The following is an 18,103-nucleotide window of genomic DNA, read 5'->3' as shown; positions in this document are numbered from 1 at the left end:
TCGGATTGATTGTCCCTTCGTTTTCGCTGAAGAGAAGGAGTTTTCAATTGAAGTAGGCGTTGGTTAAATGCGGCGAGGCTTAGGTGTAAAAGTAGTACATGCTGCATTTCTTCTTGTACGTCGTTGCAAAAAGGACAAAAGTCTTGAGTAGTTTTAGTTGACTTAAGAATCTAGGACTAAAATAACCAGTAGCAATTTTGCATGTGCAGTGCTTAAGCTGTATCCGCTGTAGGCGAATATTTTAAGTAGTGACCAGTGCCTCCATTTGGTTGCCAACTGGAATCTCGGTTCCATGCATGATGACGTGTAAGAAAAAAGAGTATCAATAAATTTTAAATTAGGAAATTTAGGATTTTCTAAGCTAAGACTTTTTTTTCTTTTATCTTTTGGTATAACCAAACATAATATTATTTCATCGTAATAGATGTAATAAATAAAAAATATATATATACATAATATCATAAAATATTTGAAGAAACAAAAACATTAAAGCTCCAATCTCGATAGTATAAATTAATATAAATTTTTGTTCCAAATAATAACAAAAAACAATCATAATAAAAAAAATATATTGATATTAATATAAAAGAGATCGATCTTTTTTACTCACCACAATAACTTCTAACATCGAAATATCAATTTTTTATTATGTTGGTCATAAATTAAGTCTTAATTTTTATACCATATAATATATTAGCCTACATATTATTGTTTATAGCATAATTTAAAATATAAAAATTTATTATATGCATATAAAAATAATGTATCACAAAAAGATACCTAATAAAAGGTGGTTGACGGCGACAGAGTGGTAATAGTGATTAGTAATAAGTACCCCATATTTAACATTCTCGTATAATAATTTTATATTTATTAAAAAAAAAATTATATAAATATTAACCTCATTCTCTCTCTCTCTCTCTCTCTATATATATATATCATATATCCATTAAAAAATTACATCTAGTACCTTGATGTTTATTTTCGTCTAATAAATAAGCATTTTCGTTAGTCAAAATTCACCAAAATTCTTGATATGAATAAAAAATTGAATAAAAATATTTACGCTGATAGACTTATTATTGATTTATTGTAAGTCAAATAATTTTTTATGCTAAAATTTTTATTCATTTTTTTTTTGTGAATATCAGCAAATTTAATGAAATTTAATTAATATAATGACTTATTTATTAGAGAAATGCAAACATTATGAATATCAGATATAATTTTTCAAAAACATTAAATGAAAAAATATAATTAATTATCTCACCCATGAACTTAAATTAAATTAGGGTTGATTAAGAGAGTAGCTGCATTATTGCGTAATTAATGCATATTGCCATATTATATTCTTTAATTAAGTTTTGCATGAAAACATATATAAAGGTTTTGGAATTTGGTCTTGAAACTCCAGTACAGGTATGGGGTATGTGCTCATATTTAATACACATAATATCATATCGCAATTATTTAACGTGTAGAATTGTGGCCCAAATTCACTAGTCCAAGTTTGTAGTTGAGTTAATTAATTCATTTTCTTTTTATAGAATATAAGTCTATCACCCTATTTCTAAATAGTTTACTTTCAAGAATGTATTTCTAAAAAATATTATATAAATTTCATTCAAAATTATTCTTATTATAGAGGAATTTCAATTAATTTAGTCAAACATCCTCTTCCTGGTTTCGCTTCTCAAAAACTTATGTCTATTATTAAAATATTAAATTTACATTGAAATTTCCATTTAAAAGAATAAACTATTTTTATAGTAATAAATGAGTGAATAAATAATAATTTGTATTATAGTGGAGGCATCTATCCCTCTATAGTCAAAGTATCAATCAATATAATTCTAAATTTGTATTTAGCATAAGAAAATAATGAAATGAAATACATAAAATATTAATAAGATTTTAAATATACTATTATTCATATAAAAAATATTCAAAGAAAAAAACCACTCTACAATCAATGGACAGGATACTATTTCAACCTCCTCGAACATAAAATCGACGGTATGTAATCACACACAGCACAAAATCAGAGCACTTAATCTGCCGCCACGCGTACAGTACAATCTCTCATCCACCTCGCTAAAAGCATGACCTCCCCACTTTACCACCTTTACCCCAAAATACTCCGTACGGGTAGAGTGGCATATACGTTATTTCCACAAAAACCAGGTCAATTTACGTAACGGGTTCCTCCCCACGCTTCTATATAAAGCCACCACACCCCTCAGTTTGAAAACGCTGCTTCGGGAGGGAGTGAGAGAGAGGGTATCTAGAGAGAGGGAAAATATATATATATATATATATATATATAGTAGCTAGAGGGAGGTGAGAGCAAAAATCATGCAGAGTGGGAGTGATTTTCCTTGCAATTAATTTTCCTAATTATTATTCTCCTCTTGAGGAATTGGCATAATTCACTTTCTTTCCCGTCTTTTTGTTGAGAAAACAATGAGTCGATTAGGGTTTAAATCCTTGGTTTATCACGGGGATGTGTATTTAGGGGAACTGGAAACTGTTCCAGTGAAGGACGGGAATTTTCAGTTTCCGAATAATGAGATTAGGATTCACCACATCTCCCCAAACAGCGAGAGATGCCACCCTCTATCTGTTCTCCAGACGATTTCTTATGCCTCCGCTCGTTGCAAACTCGAGCCTGTCTCCAATGGCAATTCAAATACCAATGCTGAGCAGTCTCCCCTGATCAATCTTCACGCATCGTGCTTCTATGAGCTTAAGGTTTTGCGATTCGACTCCCCATTTTATTTTTATCAGTGGAACAGTGCATTTAATTTGATTTCAAAATATGTAATGCTAATTTGAAGTTTCTCTGTGCTTTCATTTGCTGCAAATGCATTTGAGTAGTTTTGGCCTTCTACTTCTGTTTGTGTTGACATTGATAGCCGAAGTTGGTCAAAATTGTACAATAATGCGCACTTACTATGTTCATATGATGTTATGAAATTGACTAGATTCCATAAGCACACATGTCTACGGACACTCGCATGTTGTTCTGCGTTTGTTATTGTATTTGTAATTATGTATGTATGTTCTGAATTCATGTATTTCTTTGACTGATATTATTGCAACTTCAATGTACTTTATGTAGACTGCAGTTGTGTTGCTTGGTAGTGAGGAGGTTCATTTGGTGGCGATGCCTAGCAAGCAGAAGAAATTTCCATGTTTCTGGTGCTATTCGGTGCCCTGTGGGTTGTACAATGCATGTTTGTGGATGTTGAACACACGTTGCTTAGCTATTGTGTTTGATCTTGATGAAACACTTATTGTTGCCAACACAATGAAGTCATTTGAAGATAGAATTGATGCTTTGATGGGTTGGATTGCACGTGAGACTGACCCTATTCGGGAATCTGGGATGACGGCAGAGATGAAGAGATATATTGAGGATCGGACTTTATTGAAGCAGTATGCTGATACTGACTGTGTTGTGGATGGGGGGAAAGTGTATAAGGATCAGGAGGAGGAAGTCCCTCTGGATTGCACGTGAGACTGACCCTATTCGGGAATCTGGGATGACGGCAGAGATGAAGAGATATATTGAGGATCGGACTTTATTGAAGCAGTATGCTGATACTGACTGTGTTGTGGATGGTGGGAAAGTGTATAAGGTCCAGCAGGAGGAAGTCCCTCTGCTATCTGATGGGAGCCACCGTGTTGTTCGGCCTGTAGTAAGGCTGCCTGAGAAAAATATTGTTCTTACGCGCATTAATCCTGAGGTTGGAAGACACTCTTGGAACTTTTTTTGTTGCTGCATTAACTTGTCTGCTACATATATTGTTCTTATAAGTTGGGATATCCATTTTGATCTTCTAATTTGGTATTGCCAGTTGGAAAAGTTATAACACAATATTACATGTTTAATTGCTCATATATAATGTACTTTCAACAACTTAGACTGTCTGGCAGTTTTTTTAAGACTACAACTTTTATTGTTAAGTAATTTGGCTAATGAATGCATTTGTCTTATAATGTTTAATTTGATTGGTTGGCTTCCCTTCTTATTGTGGATGGTTCTTTCCACAGAATCGTGATACCAGTGTATTAGTCAGGTTACGACCTGCTTGGGAAGATTTGAAAAGTTATTTAACTGCAAAAGGCCGGAAAAGATTTGAAGTTTATGTTTGTACCATGGCTGAAAGAGATTATGCATTGGAAATGTGGAGGCTGCTTGATCCAGAAGCAAACTTGATTAGCTCAAAGCAACTACTGGACCGTGTTGTATGTGTCAAATCAGGTGAGGTCCAATATTCTTCTAGGAAGAATTATTATTTTTTATCAACTATAAGTATTTTGAGGTCCTTAAAGTTGTTCTAATTAATTATTAGCACATGTAGAGTTAAAAAATTTTATCCCTTCTGAACTTGTAGAATTATATTCTTAAGCTTGTCTTTGGGTGATGCTGTATGTATCTTTATGCTCTCTACTCTTCTGGTTAAACTATTTTGTGGAACTTCCATGTAGGGGCTAGGAAATCTTTGCTCAATGTCTTCCATGATGCAAATTGTCATCCGAAGATGGCAATGGTAATAGATGATCGCTTAAAGGTGTGGGAAGAGAAGGATCAGCCTCGAGTTCACGTAGTTCCTGCATTCACTCCATATTATGCCCCGCAGGCTGAGGTACTGCATTATTGTTTCTTAACATTGTTTTAACATTCAGCACTTGACTGGGTCCGTCTGATGAAAAAATATTTTCTCATCTAGACTGCGAATGCTGTTCCTGTCCTTTGTGTAGCAAGAAATGTGGCATGCAATGTCAGAGGCGGTTTTTTCAAGTGAGTTAACTTAGCAGCATTCTGTTAAAGCTCTTGTTTAGTAATATGTAATGGGTTACTCCTCTTAAGTATCCCACTGGTTGATGTTCTGTGGTACCTGTGGTATTTTCTTCTTAACAATCAGAGAGTTCGATGAAAATCTACTGCGGAGAATATCTGACATCTTCTATGAAGATGAAGTGGTGAACTTACCTTGTCCACCAGACGTGAGCAACTACTTGATGTCAGAGGTATACAAATAAATATTTTCTCTTACTCCACTGCTGAAGTTTATTATCAACGCCAGCATGCATCTTTGTCAGGATGCTAGTTTTGTGCCAAATGGAAATCCAAATGTTCCAATTGCTGATGGAATGAATGGACCTGAAGTTGCGCAAAGACTGCAGCCTCTGGTAGTATGTTACACCAGCTTATTAGTTTTCCATGCAAATGTAGTTCTTCTTTACTTGGACAAAACATGGAAGAGTATTATTTGGTTTGTCTTCATCCATTCATGTGCACTTGTTAATGAGCTCTATTCCTTTTTGTTCTATCCTAAACTTTCCAGGAACAGACGAATGTTTCGAATGCTGTTTCTCATCCCATGGCTAATAACCTTGAGTTGAAATCTGAAGGCTCTAAGCTCCCTGTAGTATCTCTTTCAAGTGCTACTACTCCAGCATCCACAAGAGTAGTATTACCTTCTGAAAGTATGGATTGTTGTTTTGTGTACCTCTCAACTAACGAACTGGACACATGGTGATGAGCACCATGTGTGATAGTTTGTGATATTTCCATTTTATTGTACTCATCTCATTTCCTGGGATGTTTGATATGGTTTTGGTTCTTAAAGTTTCATATAACACAGAGAATTTTCTGTTATTTTGCCAAATTAAATTGCAGAACCTAGTTTGCTTGGTGATCCCTTTCGAAGAGATAGCAGGTATTCAGGTTCAACTGAACCGCCTCTGTTGTCTAGATTGCCTTGGCAGCCCCCCCTCCTACAACCACAAGGAGGCTGGTTAGTGGAAGAAGATACTAATAGAGGAAATTTCATCAGCCGAACCCTGGGAATAACTCCAGAATGTGATCCATCTGATAGACTGCGGGGTCGTCAAAACTTGCTCAGTCATGGTACATCGTCTTCGGTTACCACAGAATTGTCTCATGCAGTTCAAGCAAAAAATGAAGAGGTTGGGGATATGCTATTTATAGTTTATCTTAAAAGTAGATTTTTCCTCTCCTAACAATTTCTACATGGGGTAATTTTGTCGGTTATGCAGGCTAACCCCAGATATGACATCCAGAAAAGCCCTTTGCCTACAAATCAGTTTGCAGGTACATGAACTCTTTAATGTTTACGTATTCGGTCTATTAATGGTTATATTGCACGTCCTCCTTTATATTTGGGGGTTCCCAAATGGTGTATATTGGTTGGTATTTGTATGGGCCCAGTTTTAAATGATCCTCTGTAATACTTAATCAAATTTTACTTGCTTTTCTAAATTTGTCATTTTTTCTTTCTTGGTAGAGATTGGTGTGTCTAATCAGTCATCCTCCAATAATAAAGAGCTAAAATCCGAAGCTGATAAAATGAATATGTTGCCATCTTTGTCCATTGGTGTGCTCCATGAGATTGGAAGGAGATGCAGGTCAAAGGTAACTCCTGTTTCTAGCACGTATTTTTTTTGTCATCCCTTTTCTTTTCCCTTTTTGGGTATCTCTTATGTGCACTGCTGCTCAGGTTGAATTTAGGCCCGTTGTAAGTACCAGTGATGACTTGCAGTTCTCAGTAGAGGTCAGTACCATGAACTTTATATCACATGGTAGTTTTGAATACATGGTGTTTTTTGGGTTCTCTGTTCAAAAGGCTGTAGTGAACTGCACCTGGAACTTAATTTTGGGAGCCCCCTTAACAGACAAGAACTTGGCACATGCGCAGGGGTTTGGATGAAACATTTGATGTCCATTAGTTTATCTGCAGTCCATTTATGTTTTTGTAATCCCTAAGTACTTGAACTCAAACCATTTGATAGTCTATGTATTTTTCTGTAGTGTTTGTTTGAGTTAGTGGAACCTTTGGTTGTTCAATGAGCTGAATTGATGTATAGGTTTTCTTTACTGGTGAAAGAATTGGTGTTGGAATGGGCAAGACGAGAAAAGACGCGCAGCAACAGGCTGCAGAGAATGCACTTCGTAGCTTGGCTGGTAAGGCCCGTTTTAAGTCTCTCTCTTTTATCATGCAGTCAGAAGTCTGTTACTTTACTGATTGTGCTGTGCATCCAATGCACACTAGATATTGCTACTAACTTTTAACTTTGTTATTGCAGATAATTACATATCTTATATTTCGCCTCATTCTAAAGCTGTGGATAATGATTTTGATAGACTTCTTCTAGAGAAAGAAAATGGGTTTCTTTGGGACATTGTCAAGCCTGGATCAGAAGCACCACAAGTTAATAATGGGCTTCCCAAACAAAATACTTCAGAAGTGGGAATTCTTGACAATTCTTCCCATGGCTGATTTGATTTGCTTCTTCAGAACATCTGAGATGCTTGGATAAGGGCTGTGTGGATATTTCAAGATAGCAGTAGTGATTGCCTTGAGATAAACCAGTCCGTGCTGGAATATGCTCACTCAAGATCTGGGAGCAGAAAATGGGGAAAGGTGGCGTAAGTTGCTTCGTCCCGAGCTGCAGTGTCTTCTTTGCTTCAAAATTCCTGTTTGGTGGTAAGAAATTCTTTGCAGTGTCATCCTCTTGTTAATTGTTTGCTGTCTACATTCGATGTTGATTAAATTTGTCTGCAAATCGTAAGTTCAATTTTGGTATTTGTTTTCACTTTCCTGTCCGAAGAACTTGAATGGTTCTTTCTCGTTTGAAATTCTCTGGTAGGTCGCAAGCTAGGACCTAAGCTATGCTTCCTTGAAGCAAGTGAACTTATCAAAGCACAAAAGCATCCGAGTTCTCCCAGGTGAAGAACGTTACTTTTTTTCTTTTTAAGTGGTAACGGGTAAAATATAATAAGGGCTAGTCTGTTAAATTAAAAGATGTGTTTAATCCCTTTGGAAATAATGGCATATCATGATATCATTGTAGCAGTTTATCAACTGTAGAAGCAAGGCTGTATGTCGGGTTTTTGCATTTGGATTTCCTTGAACTGCACAGAAGGAATAATCGTTTAATGTGACCAAAAGCACCATCTCATGTACAGCTCAGAAAATCTATGGAAGAGTTTCCTAATTCATGTGGCTGCTGGAACATAGCCAAAATGTTCTTAAACATTTAGGAGTCATAGCTGACTTGATTTGCTTCTAGATGACTTTGGCTTTTTGGTTTCTCTGGGAAGAGTAGAATAAATTGACTTTGTCTCTATGTTTAGGCTATCACATTTTGATCAGAAGAAGCATGATAAAGGAAGAATTGCTGCAGAGTTTGTCGTGGTGGCATCTAGAGAACGAACAGATTCCCATGAGCGAGCTTAATGATTGTTTCTCAACTGAAGAAGCCCTAGCAAGGAAGTTTTTAGAATTAGAGTTTGTTCATCGGCAAACCAATCCTTGTTGTGTATGATTTCTGTATTTATTTTGGCATCACTTTTGTCCAGATACAAATTTGAAGGCTCCTGTTTCAAAGGTTGACCCAGCCTTTGAACCATAACCCATATGCTCGAGTATGAGCATCAAGTTTATTCCCGGGAATACACAATTCTGAATATTATTATTCAGCGTTTGTTGCTCTGGTAGTCTAAACAGAGGCCCAGGGCCAGGCCCATGCAGCTGAAACAGAATTGGGGCTTAAATGGACGCCGGCTCTTTCGGGATTTCACTTATAAAAGAATGAATGTTCATTATCCAATGAGTCGTGCACTGAGCACTGTTTGTTATCGGGAGGACATGTCTCCCATTTCATTAATGGAAAAGAAAGGGAGAATTGAAGTTGGAGCATCAATAAGGTGATTGATTAATCGAGTATTAGGTGGCGAAGCTCCTGTCAAACATTAGGCCAGGTTTCTATATTCATTTCCTTCTAAGAATAATTGACACGAGTGGCCAACTTCACTAATTCTTCACACTCTAGTAAAATACGAAGAAATTACTTGTAGCCAAGCAGTGAATTGGTATGTAACTTGGTTTAGGTTTGGAGAAAAATTAGTGGTTCAAATGGATATGTATAACCCCTTGAAGATCGGAATTGGTCTGAAAAGATGATTGATCAAAAGAAAACACGGGAAGTGATGTTGATGAAGATTCAAGTGCTATCAAGATATTAATATCCAGAAAGCGATTTCACTTTCCTGGGTCGTGGCCAAGCTGTACCAAATTTATTAATTAAATTAGTTGCTGCAATTAATAATTAGTTTCTAATTCAATGGATAATTACAATATTAGTGTATTTGGTCCACTATCCTCCTCCAGACGCCTAAATTCAGTACGCCTCATTTTTAATGGTGATGATGGTGGGCGTACCTATATTTAATTTAATCCTCACTTCTCTTAGAACCAATTTGATATTGGAAACGGTAGAAATAGATTTCAAGAAAAAAGAAAATGACATTTTGGTGTCACGATTTGCGTTTTTAGTACGTTGTTTTTTAAGTATATAATAAATAATTTTTCATCTCTTAGAATATATTACGAGATAAATTATTATTATCACAATTAAAAAATATTGATAAAATAATGTTATAATTTATAAATCATGGTTTTTATTTTTATATTAGTTGGATGAAAAGGAGTAGAACAGTCAACTTTGTAGGGCACAGGGGCGGAAACTTCTAATATAACTTGCAAACTATTTTAGTAGTATTTGGTTGGCTGCCATTATTCTTGTTGATAAAGACTCTCTGCTTCTGCCTTTCTATTGGGATCACTACTTTCAACGTTTTTCATCTCTTTTATTTTGATAAAGACTCTCTGCTGCCAGACACTTTCTTGAGCTGAGTCCTAAATAATGCGCAACATCACAAACTAATGAGCTGCTGAATGATGTAGTTAAATAATCATATAAATATGTGGTGTCGCTGCAATAATAATAAAATACACACACAAATATATATACTAATAAACAAGTAATAGGTACAGATGTTATATCCAGCGTATAATAACTGAGACATATATTATTTAATTTGTAAAATGAAGGTAGTACATACAAAGCAGTCATGTGTTTTTAACTTTCCATAATCACATCAATTTTGAAGTTGGAGATTCCCTACCCTTAGTTTTATTAATTATGAGTTGAGTGAATTTATGAATAAAAAAGTTGTATGTGATCCCTCTTCTATTATTGGGTTATGACTTTTAATTTTAATTAATACTAATTATTATCAATAATTGCATTCTTATACAAAACTCTCTCCAAATTAATCTTTTCTTTCTTATAATAAAAGCATACACCAATTGGTTGTGTGTTTAAACAAAAAAGAAAAAAGGGCCAAGTACTATAATAAAGTGGATTGTACCTCGGAAAAACGACTGTATAGTACCGTCGGGGAAAAATAGGTTAATCTATGAGGATATGCAATTCAAATTCAATTAAGTGCATCAACATAGATTGCCCACAATTCCTTACAACTTAAGCTAAATAGTTAATAATTCATTGTATTATGTACAAATTTAGGTATATTTAACACCAAACTTTAATTTTCTTAAGATGAAGTCCAAAGTTACATCTAAAATTTGATAATTATAAATATTGGATTCTTATATAAAAAATTATTATAATTAAAGTTTGAATACATATGTTTAACCAACCATTATTCTTACACTATATATATGAATTTCCAAGTGGGCCGGAAGGTCCCATGCAGAAGGAAGCATTTAATTTAATTTAATTAAACTCATAGACAAGTCTCCTATGGCTACCCAAACTCTGAATATGCTTCTTTGTCTGTTATAGTCTCCTCTTTGGCTGCAAAAAATCTTGTCAAGCTAAACCCCTTTGATTTAGTCTTAGTTTTACCCAGACAATCAAACACGAATTCAAACCCTTCATGCACGCACTACATACTATGCAATCTTCATCTCTTTCCTTGTAGTTCCTGCTCTGCCGCCATCTACCCTTTTCCCAATCCCTGTTTCAAATAAATCCAATTTAAAACTTTCTCTTTTTTTTATCAGAAACTGAGAAAGACTTTTTCTTTTTTCGGTGTGGGTTTGAGGAGTAAGATGTTTGATTCTTTGAGATTATCTTCTGTGAAACCCAACATCTTTTCTACCCTCACTTTTGCTTTGATCATCTTGGTTATAATATTCGCCGACAGCATCATATCCAATGCGTCGCTCCATTTTGATGCTTTTGAGGATGTAAGCAGCAGTCATCATCATCAGTTGCAGACTCACCATACAGCGCCTCAACTGAAAATAACAGCAAGTGAGAAGGAAAGAATTCTTCAGCCTGATAACAAGATTAAGTCTGAAGAGCTGGGATTGTTTGAGCCATCTGATTTGGCTAGAAGGTTTGACTCTAGAGTTAGGGAATTTTTCAGCAGATATCAATGTGAAGTTCGGGTCTTCATGACATGGATTTCACCAGTGGATTCATTTGGAGAAAGGGAGTTTTTTGGGTTGGAGAGCTTATTCCGAACAAATCCCACGAGTTGTTTGATTATCTTGTCCACGACTATGGATTCGAGACAGGGGAAAACCATTTTGCAGCCTTTGATTAGTCGTGGTTTTCGTGTTCGAGCGATGAGTCCTGACTTGTGGGTTTTATTCAACAACACTCCGGCTCAAGGTTGGTTGAATGATATCAAGAACGGAAACAAGGATCCAGGGGAGATTCCACTGGCTCAGAACTTATCAAATTTGATCAGGCTTGCAGCTTTGTATAAGTATGGGGGTGTTTATTTCGACACAGACTTTATAATCTTGAAAGATTTTTCAGCTTTAAGGAATGTAATTGGAGCACAAAGCATTGATGTCAATGGGAACTGGACAAGACTGAATAATGCAGTTCTCATTTTCGACAAGAACCATCCTCTTGTATACATGTTCATGGAGGAATTTGCTTCAACTTTTGATGGGAATAGATGGGGTCACAATGGACCATACTTAGTCTCTAGGGTTGTAAATAGGGTGGCAAAAGCAGGACAGTTCAATTTCACGGTCCTGCCCCCAATGGCTTTCTACCCGGTGGATTGGACTCGGGTTGGAGGATTCTTCATCCGGCCTGGGGATCAGGTAGGCGCGAGGTGGGTAGAAGCTAAGATCAGGCAACTAAGCGGGGCGACTTATGGGGTGCATTTGTGGAATAAGCAAAGTAGCAGATTCAAGATTGAAGAAGGAAGCATCATAGGTAGACTCATCTCTGATAATTGTGTCATATGCAGCATGCCCAATTCTTCGACTTCATGAACAGGCCAAATCAGCTTAATTGGTAAGCTTATATTAAGCTGTGAATGGATATATATATAGGATATTCAAATAAGCTCCTGGCTCAAGGAAACTGCAGATTAGACTATTTTCCCCATCTTTTTCAAATGATTCTTTAGGTACATTTCTAGTATACTTCGTTCCCAACAATGTAAAGCAAAGATTCATTCCTTTTTACTTGCTTCGCATTGACTGTTAATACACAGTTCATATTCATGTACTACTCTGGTGTAAAAAAAATGCTTCTTATAAATTATCAATATGATAATGAACAAGTGTACAATGTACATTGTGATTTCACAACTTTTTACGCGGAATCATAATTCTGAGCCTTCTGATCAACCTCAGTCTAAATTTGAACCCAACCCCACATCGCCAAAAACTAAATCTTGGTAAACTCTTGTAGGACTTAGTTCTGATCAATTTTGGTCTGCGCGTTTTGATCCTTATGCTATGATGCATATGTTCCTCATTATTGAAACTTGCGTGTGAAGAAAGTATCCCATTTTGATGACCATTTCCGGAGTCAAAAGAAGCTCCGATTATCTTGAGTTCTGCCCATGGATCATCATGAACAGCACTATCGCTGTCGCTGCCCCACAAAAGAAGAGGCTTAATGATGGGCGAAACCGTGTAATCCTTAAAGTAATTGCCCAAACTAGTGTGCTCCATGTCGAACAATCTCCTCAACGATGTGCTCCCTTCTCTCATCAACTCCAACAATCTACTGCTCTTTCTCGGAGAAGTAAAGGAAGACGTTGCAGACGAGGAGGAAGAAGAAGAGGACGAGAAATACAAGGATCTCTGGTAAGCTATAATTCGCCTTATTCTTGTTTTTTGTGCTTCTTTGTCTTCCATGCAAGCATGCTTCTCAAAATCCTCATCTTCTTCTGCAATCTCTGATGCCATTTCGGTACAAAATATTCTAAGCCACGCCCTATGTATGGAAACAATCTTATTTTAGGCAACAAGGAAGTAGTAATAGAATCTGGCCGGCAATAGATAAAATATAGTTTTCATGTCAAGTTGGTAATTAAATTAGTGGATGATAAGGTTGGAAGGCATTGAGCTTAATTCAATATTGTGTTTTAATTGATTTTCTTGACATGCTGATCATGATTAGTAGTTATAAAGTGGTGAATGATATGGATTGTTTATCCCTTAATGAAGACAATATTTGAGGATGAGAGAATATTAATGGGTTGTTTGGAAGCCTGACATTCTGACCTTGTTGCAAAGTTATAATAAATATGGACACTAAAGCATTTTGTTTTATAGGGCCAAGTTAATGGTTTCAAGATGGACCCAAATCTACTGGGCCTTGTAAAATAGGAAGAGAGGATCAAGTAAAGAGAGAAGGGCCGCCGAGTACAAGATTGGAATCTTGAATGATGATGATGATGATGATAGAATTAGGCACAATCACACATGCTCATGTATTCATATTCATACTAATTCCATTTATATATATATATATATATATTTTTCATACTCATCACCTTTCTCAGTATTTCACATAATTTCAAGATTTGGCAAAAATGAATTAGTCTTGAAAGCTAAGTTAATTAATGAATAGATATTAATGGAGGAGAGAATGAACTTTTTATATTTAATTGAATGTGTTGGGAATGCAATTAAAAATTTGATTGGTAAGGGAAAGTGAGCAGAAAGTGGGGAACTTGAATGCTATACAATGCAACTGCAACTCCATTTCTTTAATAATAATAAACAAAGAATTGAATGCGTGAGTTTGAGTGTGGGAAGTGAAAGGAGTGGGCAGTCACCGACTTAATTACGTCACCTTCTTCAATTCATCACCCGGAAAACCTCGTCTTTTAGTTTATTGTCAACCATCATATCATTCATTGAGAGAGTTAGGGGAGCACGTGGCAATGTGCAAGCCATGTGAGTGCCCTTCAAACACCTCAAGCAATATGGATATTGTATTGGATTCAAAACTCCATATTCCAGTTTCAGTTTGAATAATATATATATATATATATATATGCCTCCCAACTCATCATTTCATTAACAACTAAACCAACAATTCATTCATTAATAAGCTCCCAATCCAAATACTAACTTATACTTCACTCTGTAAATTAATTAGCCTATCCCTTCACAAACATCACAATTCAACCCATCTCTCTACCTTCCATTATCTAAATATAACCACCAAAAATACAAAAAAGCAAAAGCACACATCACATATAAGGGAAATATTGCTATCTCCCCCATTTATATTACAAATGAAAAATATATATATATATATGTGAAAGAGAGACAGAACTTCGGATTAGTAAAGGTTTCATTTCTCCTTCTTGCTAGAAAGTATGTCCCACCCGACCCGACCCCGTTTGATCAATGATGGGGGGCTACTGTGGCTGACTGCTGGGGTCCTGCTGCAGGTTTACACTGATAACACTTGGCAAACAGCCCGAATGTGTCAACTTGTCTAACAAAATTGGTTACGCTTGCCCAGCCACCGAACCCGAACCCAACCACCAGGATCCAGATCACCACAAAGGTGTTGATGGCATACATGGCTGCCCAGCTTGGCATGAAGGGCGGAGGCTTCTCAGCAGCATTCTGATTAGAGATCAATCAATCAACACCAATAATCACCCCAATTCCTAATCTATCTATCTATATACATCATTTAAATCGATTTCAAGAATAGTGAAAAACATCTCATAATGATACAACATCGAAACTGCTGCATATATAACTACATTGACAATGACTGTCCACCTGTATCTTTTAATTTCATATTCCCCACATTTAATGCCACTGGCTGGCAGTGCCAGTGGCAGATTGAATATTTTTATTTATTTTGAAAAAAAAAAAAAGAGTTTACCTGACGAGCGGAGGCTTTTCTGTAAGTGAGCATATGGGCGAGGGCAGGGATGATGTAGACGGTGAAACTCACTAAAAGTGCTCCAACCGCTGAGTTGATAGGCCCAAAAAATGGGAAGATAATGGCCAAGAACCATATCGGTATCACCACTGGCAGCCTCGCCAGCGCCCTCAAACATATGCTTCTTGTGTCGTGCATTCCGATCACCTTCTCCCACACAAAGTACAGTGGTGTACATGCAAACCCGAATGTGATGAACTGTGCTAGTGTCACGACAAACATATATATACTCATCAGAGATTATATAGTCTCACTATATACTAAACATTGAACTCTAATTAAGTAGGAGACCTGGTGGATGAGCATAAGAATGACAGCAGCATCGCGCCACCCGTTCTTAGGGAGGAGGGAGAACGCGTTGGAGTGGTTGAGGAGCTGATCGCCGAAAGCCCAGTAGACGGCGGAAGCCGATGGTAAGGTTAGAGTGAAAACATAGAGTGTGGCCAACAGGTAAATGTACTTGAACTTTTGGGGTTTCCACATCGCATGCATGATTTCCCTGTTAGAAAGTTTTTCACCATGGCAGTAAAAAGATAATCAGATTGACATCATTTTAGTTCAAATTAGGTTAATAAAATAATGTACTGCCTTAAAAGACAAGAATCTAATTACTATTACTGTATTACAGTATTCCTTTTACAACTGGAAACATCGTGCAATTATTGTTGGATTCAAAGTACTTTTCAGGTGACAGGCACTTGACTATTATATGCTCCAGGTTCAATGTCCAAACTACCCCTAGTGTATGTATTTATGTTGAAATTTTTATTTAGTCGGATTTGAATTAATTAAAAAAAATAATCAATCACATCATAAATATATATAAAATTTCATTTGAATAAGAATGAAGTTAATATTTCAAAATAATTACCAAAGGAAGAGAAAAGACTCAAGATGAGGTGGGCAGGCGCTTTTAGTAGATATTGGAGCTTAATTAGTGCTGTAGTAAAATCTTTTCTCTTTATGTTTAGTTTAGGAAAAACGAAAAAGTAGTTTCTATTATTCTGTCTGTATTTCACTATCCCCGAGGTCGCCGGCAAAAGCTGCAAGCAGAACCCGCCCGGGAAGAAGGAGAAGATAATATAGATATTTCTCTACGTTTAAAGAAAAAGGGAGGAAAAGAGCTTACACAGTGACAGCATGGCCACCAAATGTGTAGAGTATGTTGGTGGCGCCGGTGAAGTAGAGGACCAGCTTTTTTGGTCCAGAGTGTTTCACATCTTCAACCTATTCATCATTATTAATTATTAATAATCCAAATTAAGTATAACAAGGTGGAGTTAATTAAACTATCCCATTCAGGGGAAAAAAACAAAATTAACACCCATTAATTATACGGAGTGAGTACTGATGTGTACCTGGCCGTGGACAAGAGCTGCTATAGTGAGATACCAGGCGGTGTAAGTGGTCATCCCGAGTCCTAAAAAGGACCAAATTCTGTAGTTGTGGAAAGAGGGAATGAAAACAGTGGTGGCACAGCAGGCTCCGAAGATGTAAGTCCACGTCCTCTTGTCCAGGTGGTCATTTATGTAGTATATGTTGCTGTAAACATGAATTTCTTGGTCAAGAATCAATCTTGTCATCAAAGTTATAACAATGTTGTTGGATGGAATTAATCCAAGGTTATATATATATATGATGCATTAGTATATTACCTAGCGCAGGCTATGAGTTGGATGACAGATCCGAAGAGAAGGAAAGTGCAGTTGAAGGCCAAACCCACTGCTTTCCAGTATGGACCAAGTAATCCATCCAGCACTTCAAACCACTGAATGACATGGTTCTTGAAGCTCACACCTTCTTTTTCCTTGCGAGCTCGATACTCAATGTATAAAACACTGATAAGATAAGCGGTCCAGCTGCCAACCAGACCGTAGAATACTTGAAAAACGATTCCAGATAGCATTCCCAGTTGAGAAAAGGAGTATGGAAGTGTCAGCAGCACTTGTGCAACCTAAGCACGGTGGAGGAATATTGATCAAATATTGGAATCTTGATAAGGACAGAATCTATATATATATATATATATATGTTGATGTGAAGTGGGAAGGTGGAGAAAACATTATATATAAATGTGGATATATACTTGATTGGAAGCGCAACTGAACCAGGCATCCCAGGCGGAACCGCCGTGCCAGAGCATGCTTTTGACGCTGAACATGGAGTGCTCCTCCACTTTCTCCTCCTCCTTGCCGCCGCCATCGTGTTCAGTTTCATTGAAGTTGGAGACAATAGCTTCCTCTGCTTGTTTCTGGGCCGACATTGTTTTCGGTTTTCTCTACCCAAAGAAATTCCTGGCAGATCTGAGAGCATACAAAAAAAGACACTCAATGAGACAAAAGAAATGCACGAAGCCAAACACCCTCCACCCCCCCACCCACCTTCTTCCAAGAAAACGAAAGCCAAGAAAAATTCCCCAGATCCAAAGCAAAAACACAAAAGATAGAAAATAAAAACAACCAACAAACAGAATGAACAAGAAAAGCAAAAGAAACTCCCAGCTTTCACTTTCTGAAATACCTTATAATTTTGATGAGTCGTTTTCTTGAACCCAGATCTCAGAGAAATGAAAAAACGCTCCCTTGATTGAACCAACTCCAAATAAGTGACCCGTTTACCAAAACAAGAACCAACACAAGGGGGAGGTCTCAATACACTGACTAAAAGAGCTAGCGACGGTTCAAGAATTCTTGATTACAAGAAATGAGCAACAAAGAAAGGACTTTTTCAATTAATGCAAGCCCTGAACATATACAGCTATATAGTAGCAAAGCAAAGCAAAACAATCCCTGTAGCCACAGAAGTAAATGCAGCTGCAGCTGCGGCTCCCCCTCCCACAAAATATTCTCAAGGTCAAGACGGCGAGAGAGACCTCAAAAGCAGCAAACTTTCAGCTGCGAAAACAGAGTCTTTTCCCTTTCTTTATAGTGTTTAGCAGAGAGGAAGAAGAAAAAAAGAGAGAGAAGAAAGTCGCAAAAGATCTTATCACAGAGGAGTATAGTGAGTGAGTGAGAAAAGGGAAAAGAGG

General features: G+C 36.7%; 4 protein-coding genes across 6 annotated transcripts in view; 2 read left to right on the top strand and 2 right to left on the bottom strand.

The window, feature by feature from the left end:
• The window catches only part of LOC105174727 (clathrin light chain 2-like), a 1,711-nt gene extending 1,413 nt beyond the window's left edge, over positions 1-298 (bottom strand). The window contains exon 1 of the mRNA XM_011096913.2: positions 254-298. Within this exon, the coding sequence (XP_011095215.1) occupies positions 254-298 (45 nt within the window). The remainder of the gene's footprint in view (positions 1-253) is intronic.
• On the top strand, positions 2,265-8,922 carry LOC105174550 (RNA polymerase II C-terminal domain phosphatase-like 2). Of its 2 annotated transcripts, none has more exons than XM_011096690.2 (17): positions 2,265-2,751; positions 3,122-3,400; positions 3,558-3,749; positions 4,057-4,267; positions 4,495-4,652; positions 4,737-4,807; positions 4,932-5,037; positions 5,110-5,199; positions 5,355-5,496; positions 5,690-5,979; positions 6,070-6,124; positions 6,318-6,445; positions 6,531-6,584; positions 6,898-6,994; positions 7,117-7,517; positions 7,681-7,759; positions 8,168-8,922. In XM_011096690.2, exons 1-15 carry the CDS (start codon positions 2,464-2,466, stop codon positions 7,308-7,310), a joined length of 2,355 nt encoding a protein of 784 aa, XP_011094992.1. In that variant the 5' UTR covers positions 2,265-2,463; the 3' UTR covers positions 7,311-7,517; positions 7,681-7,759; positions 8,168-8,922. The 2 variants fall into 2 exon arrangements, with proteins under 2 accessions (XP_011094992.1, XP_020553536.1); XM_020697877.1 differs by having other exon boundaries at positions 5,110-5,202.
• On the top strand, positions 10,623-13,647 carry LOC105174549 (lactosylceramide 4-alpha-galactosyltransferase-like). 2 transcript variants are annotated; one of them, XM_020697571.1, is made up of 3 exons: positions 10,623-12,162; positions 12,657-12,965; positions 13,437-13,647. In XM_020697571.1, exon 1 carries the CDS (start codon positions 10,953-10,955, stop codon positions 12,138-12,140), a length of 1,188 nt encoding a protein of 395 aa, XP_020553230.1. In that variant the 5' UTR covers positions 10,623-10,952; the 3' UTR covers positions 12,141-12,162; positions 12,657-12,965; positions 13,437-13,647. The 2 variants fall into 2 exon arrangements, with proteins under 2 accessions (XP_020553230.1, XP_011094991.1); XM_011096689.2 differs by having other exon boundaries at positions 12,565-12,965.
• On the bottom strand, positions 14,165-18,103 carry LOC105174548 (auxin transporter-like protein 2). Its single transcript, XM_011096687.2, has 8 exons — positions 17,596-18,103; positions 17,162-17,378; positions 16,731-17,029; positions 16,434-16,617; positions 16,205-16,302; positions 15,367-15,574; positions 15,016-15,273; positions 14,165-14,747 (listed from the first exon to the last, which is right to left on the bottom strand). The coding sequence occupies exons 2-8, from the start codon at positions 17,336-17,338 to the stop codon at positions 14,520-14,522; spliced, it is 1,452 nt and encodes a 483-aa protein (XP_011094989.1). The 5' UTR covers positions 17,339-17,378; positions 17,596-18,103; the 3' UTR covers positions 14,165-14,519.

The sequence above is a fragment of the Sesamum indicum genome, linkage group LG11 (genome assembly GCF_000512975.1).
Source record: "Sesamum indicum cultivar Zhongzhi No. 13 linkage group LG11, S_indicum_v1.0, whole genome shotgun sequence".
NCBI lineage: Eukaryota > Viridiplantae > Streptophyta > Magnoliopsida > Lamiales > Pedaliaceae > Sesamum > Sesamum indicum.
Note: the sequence above shows the minus strand (reverse complement) of the source record. Positions and strands in the feature narration are given on the sequence as shown.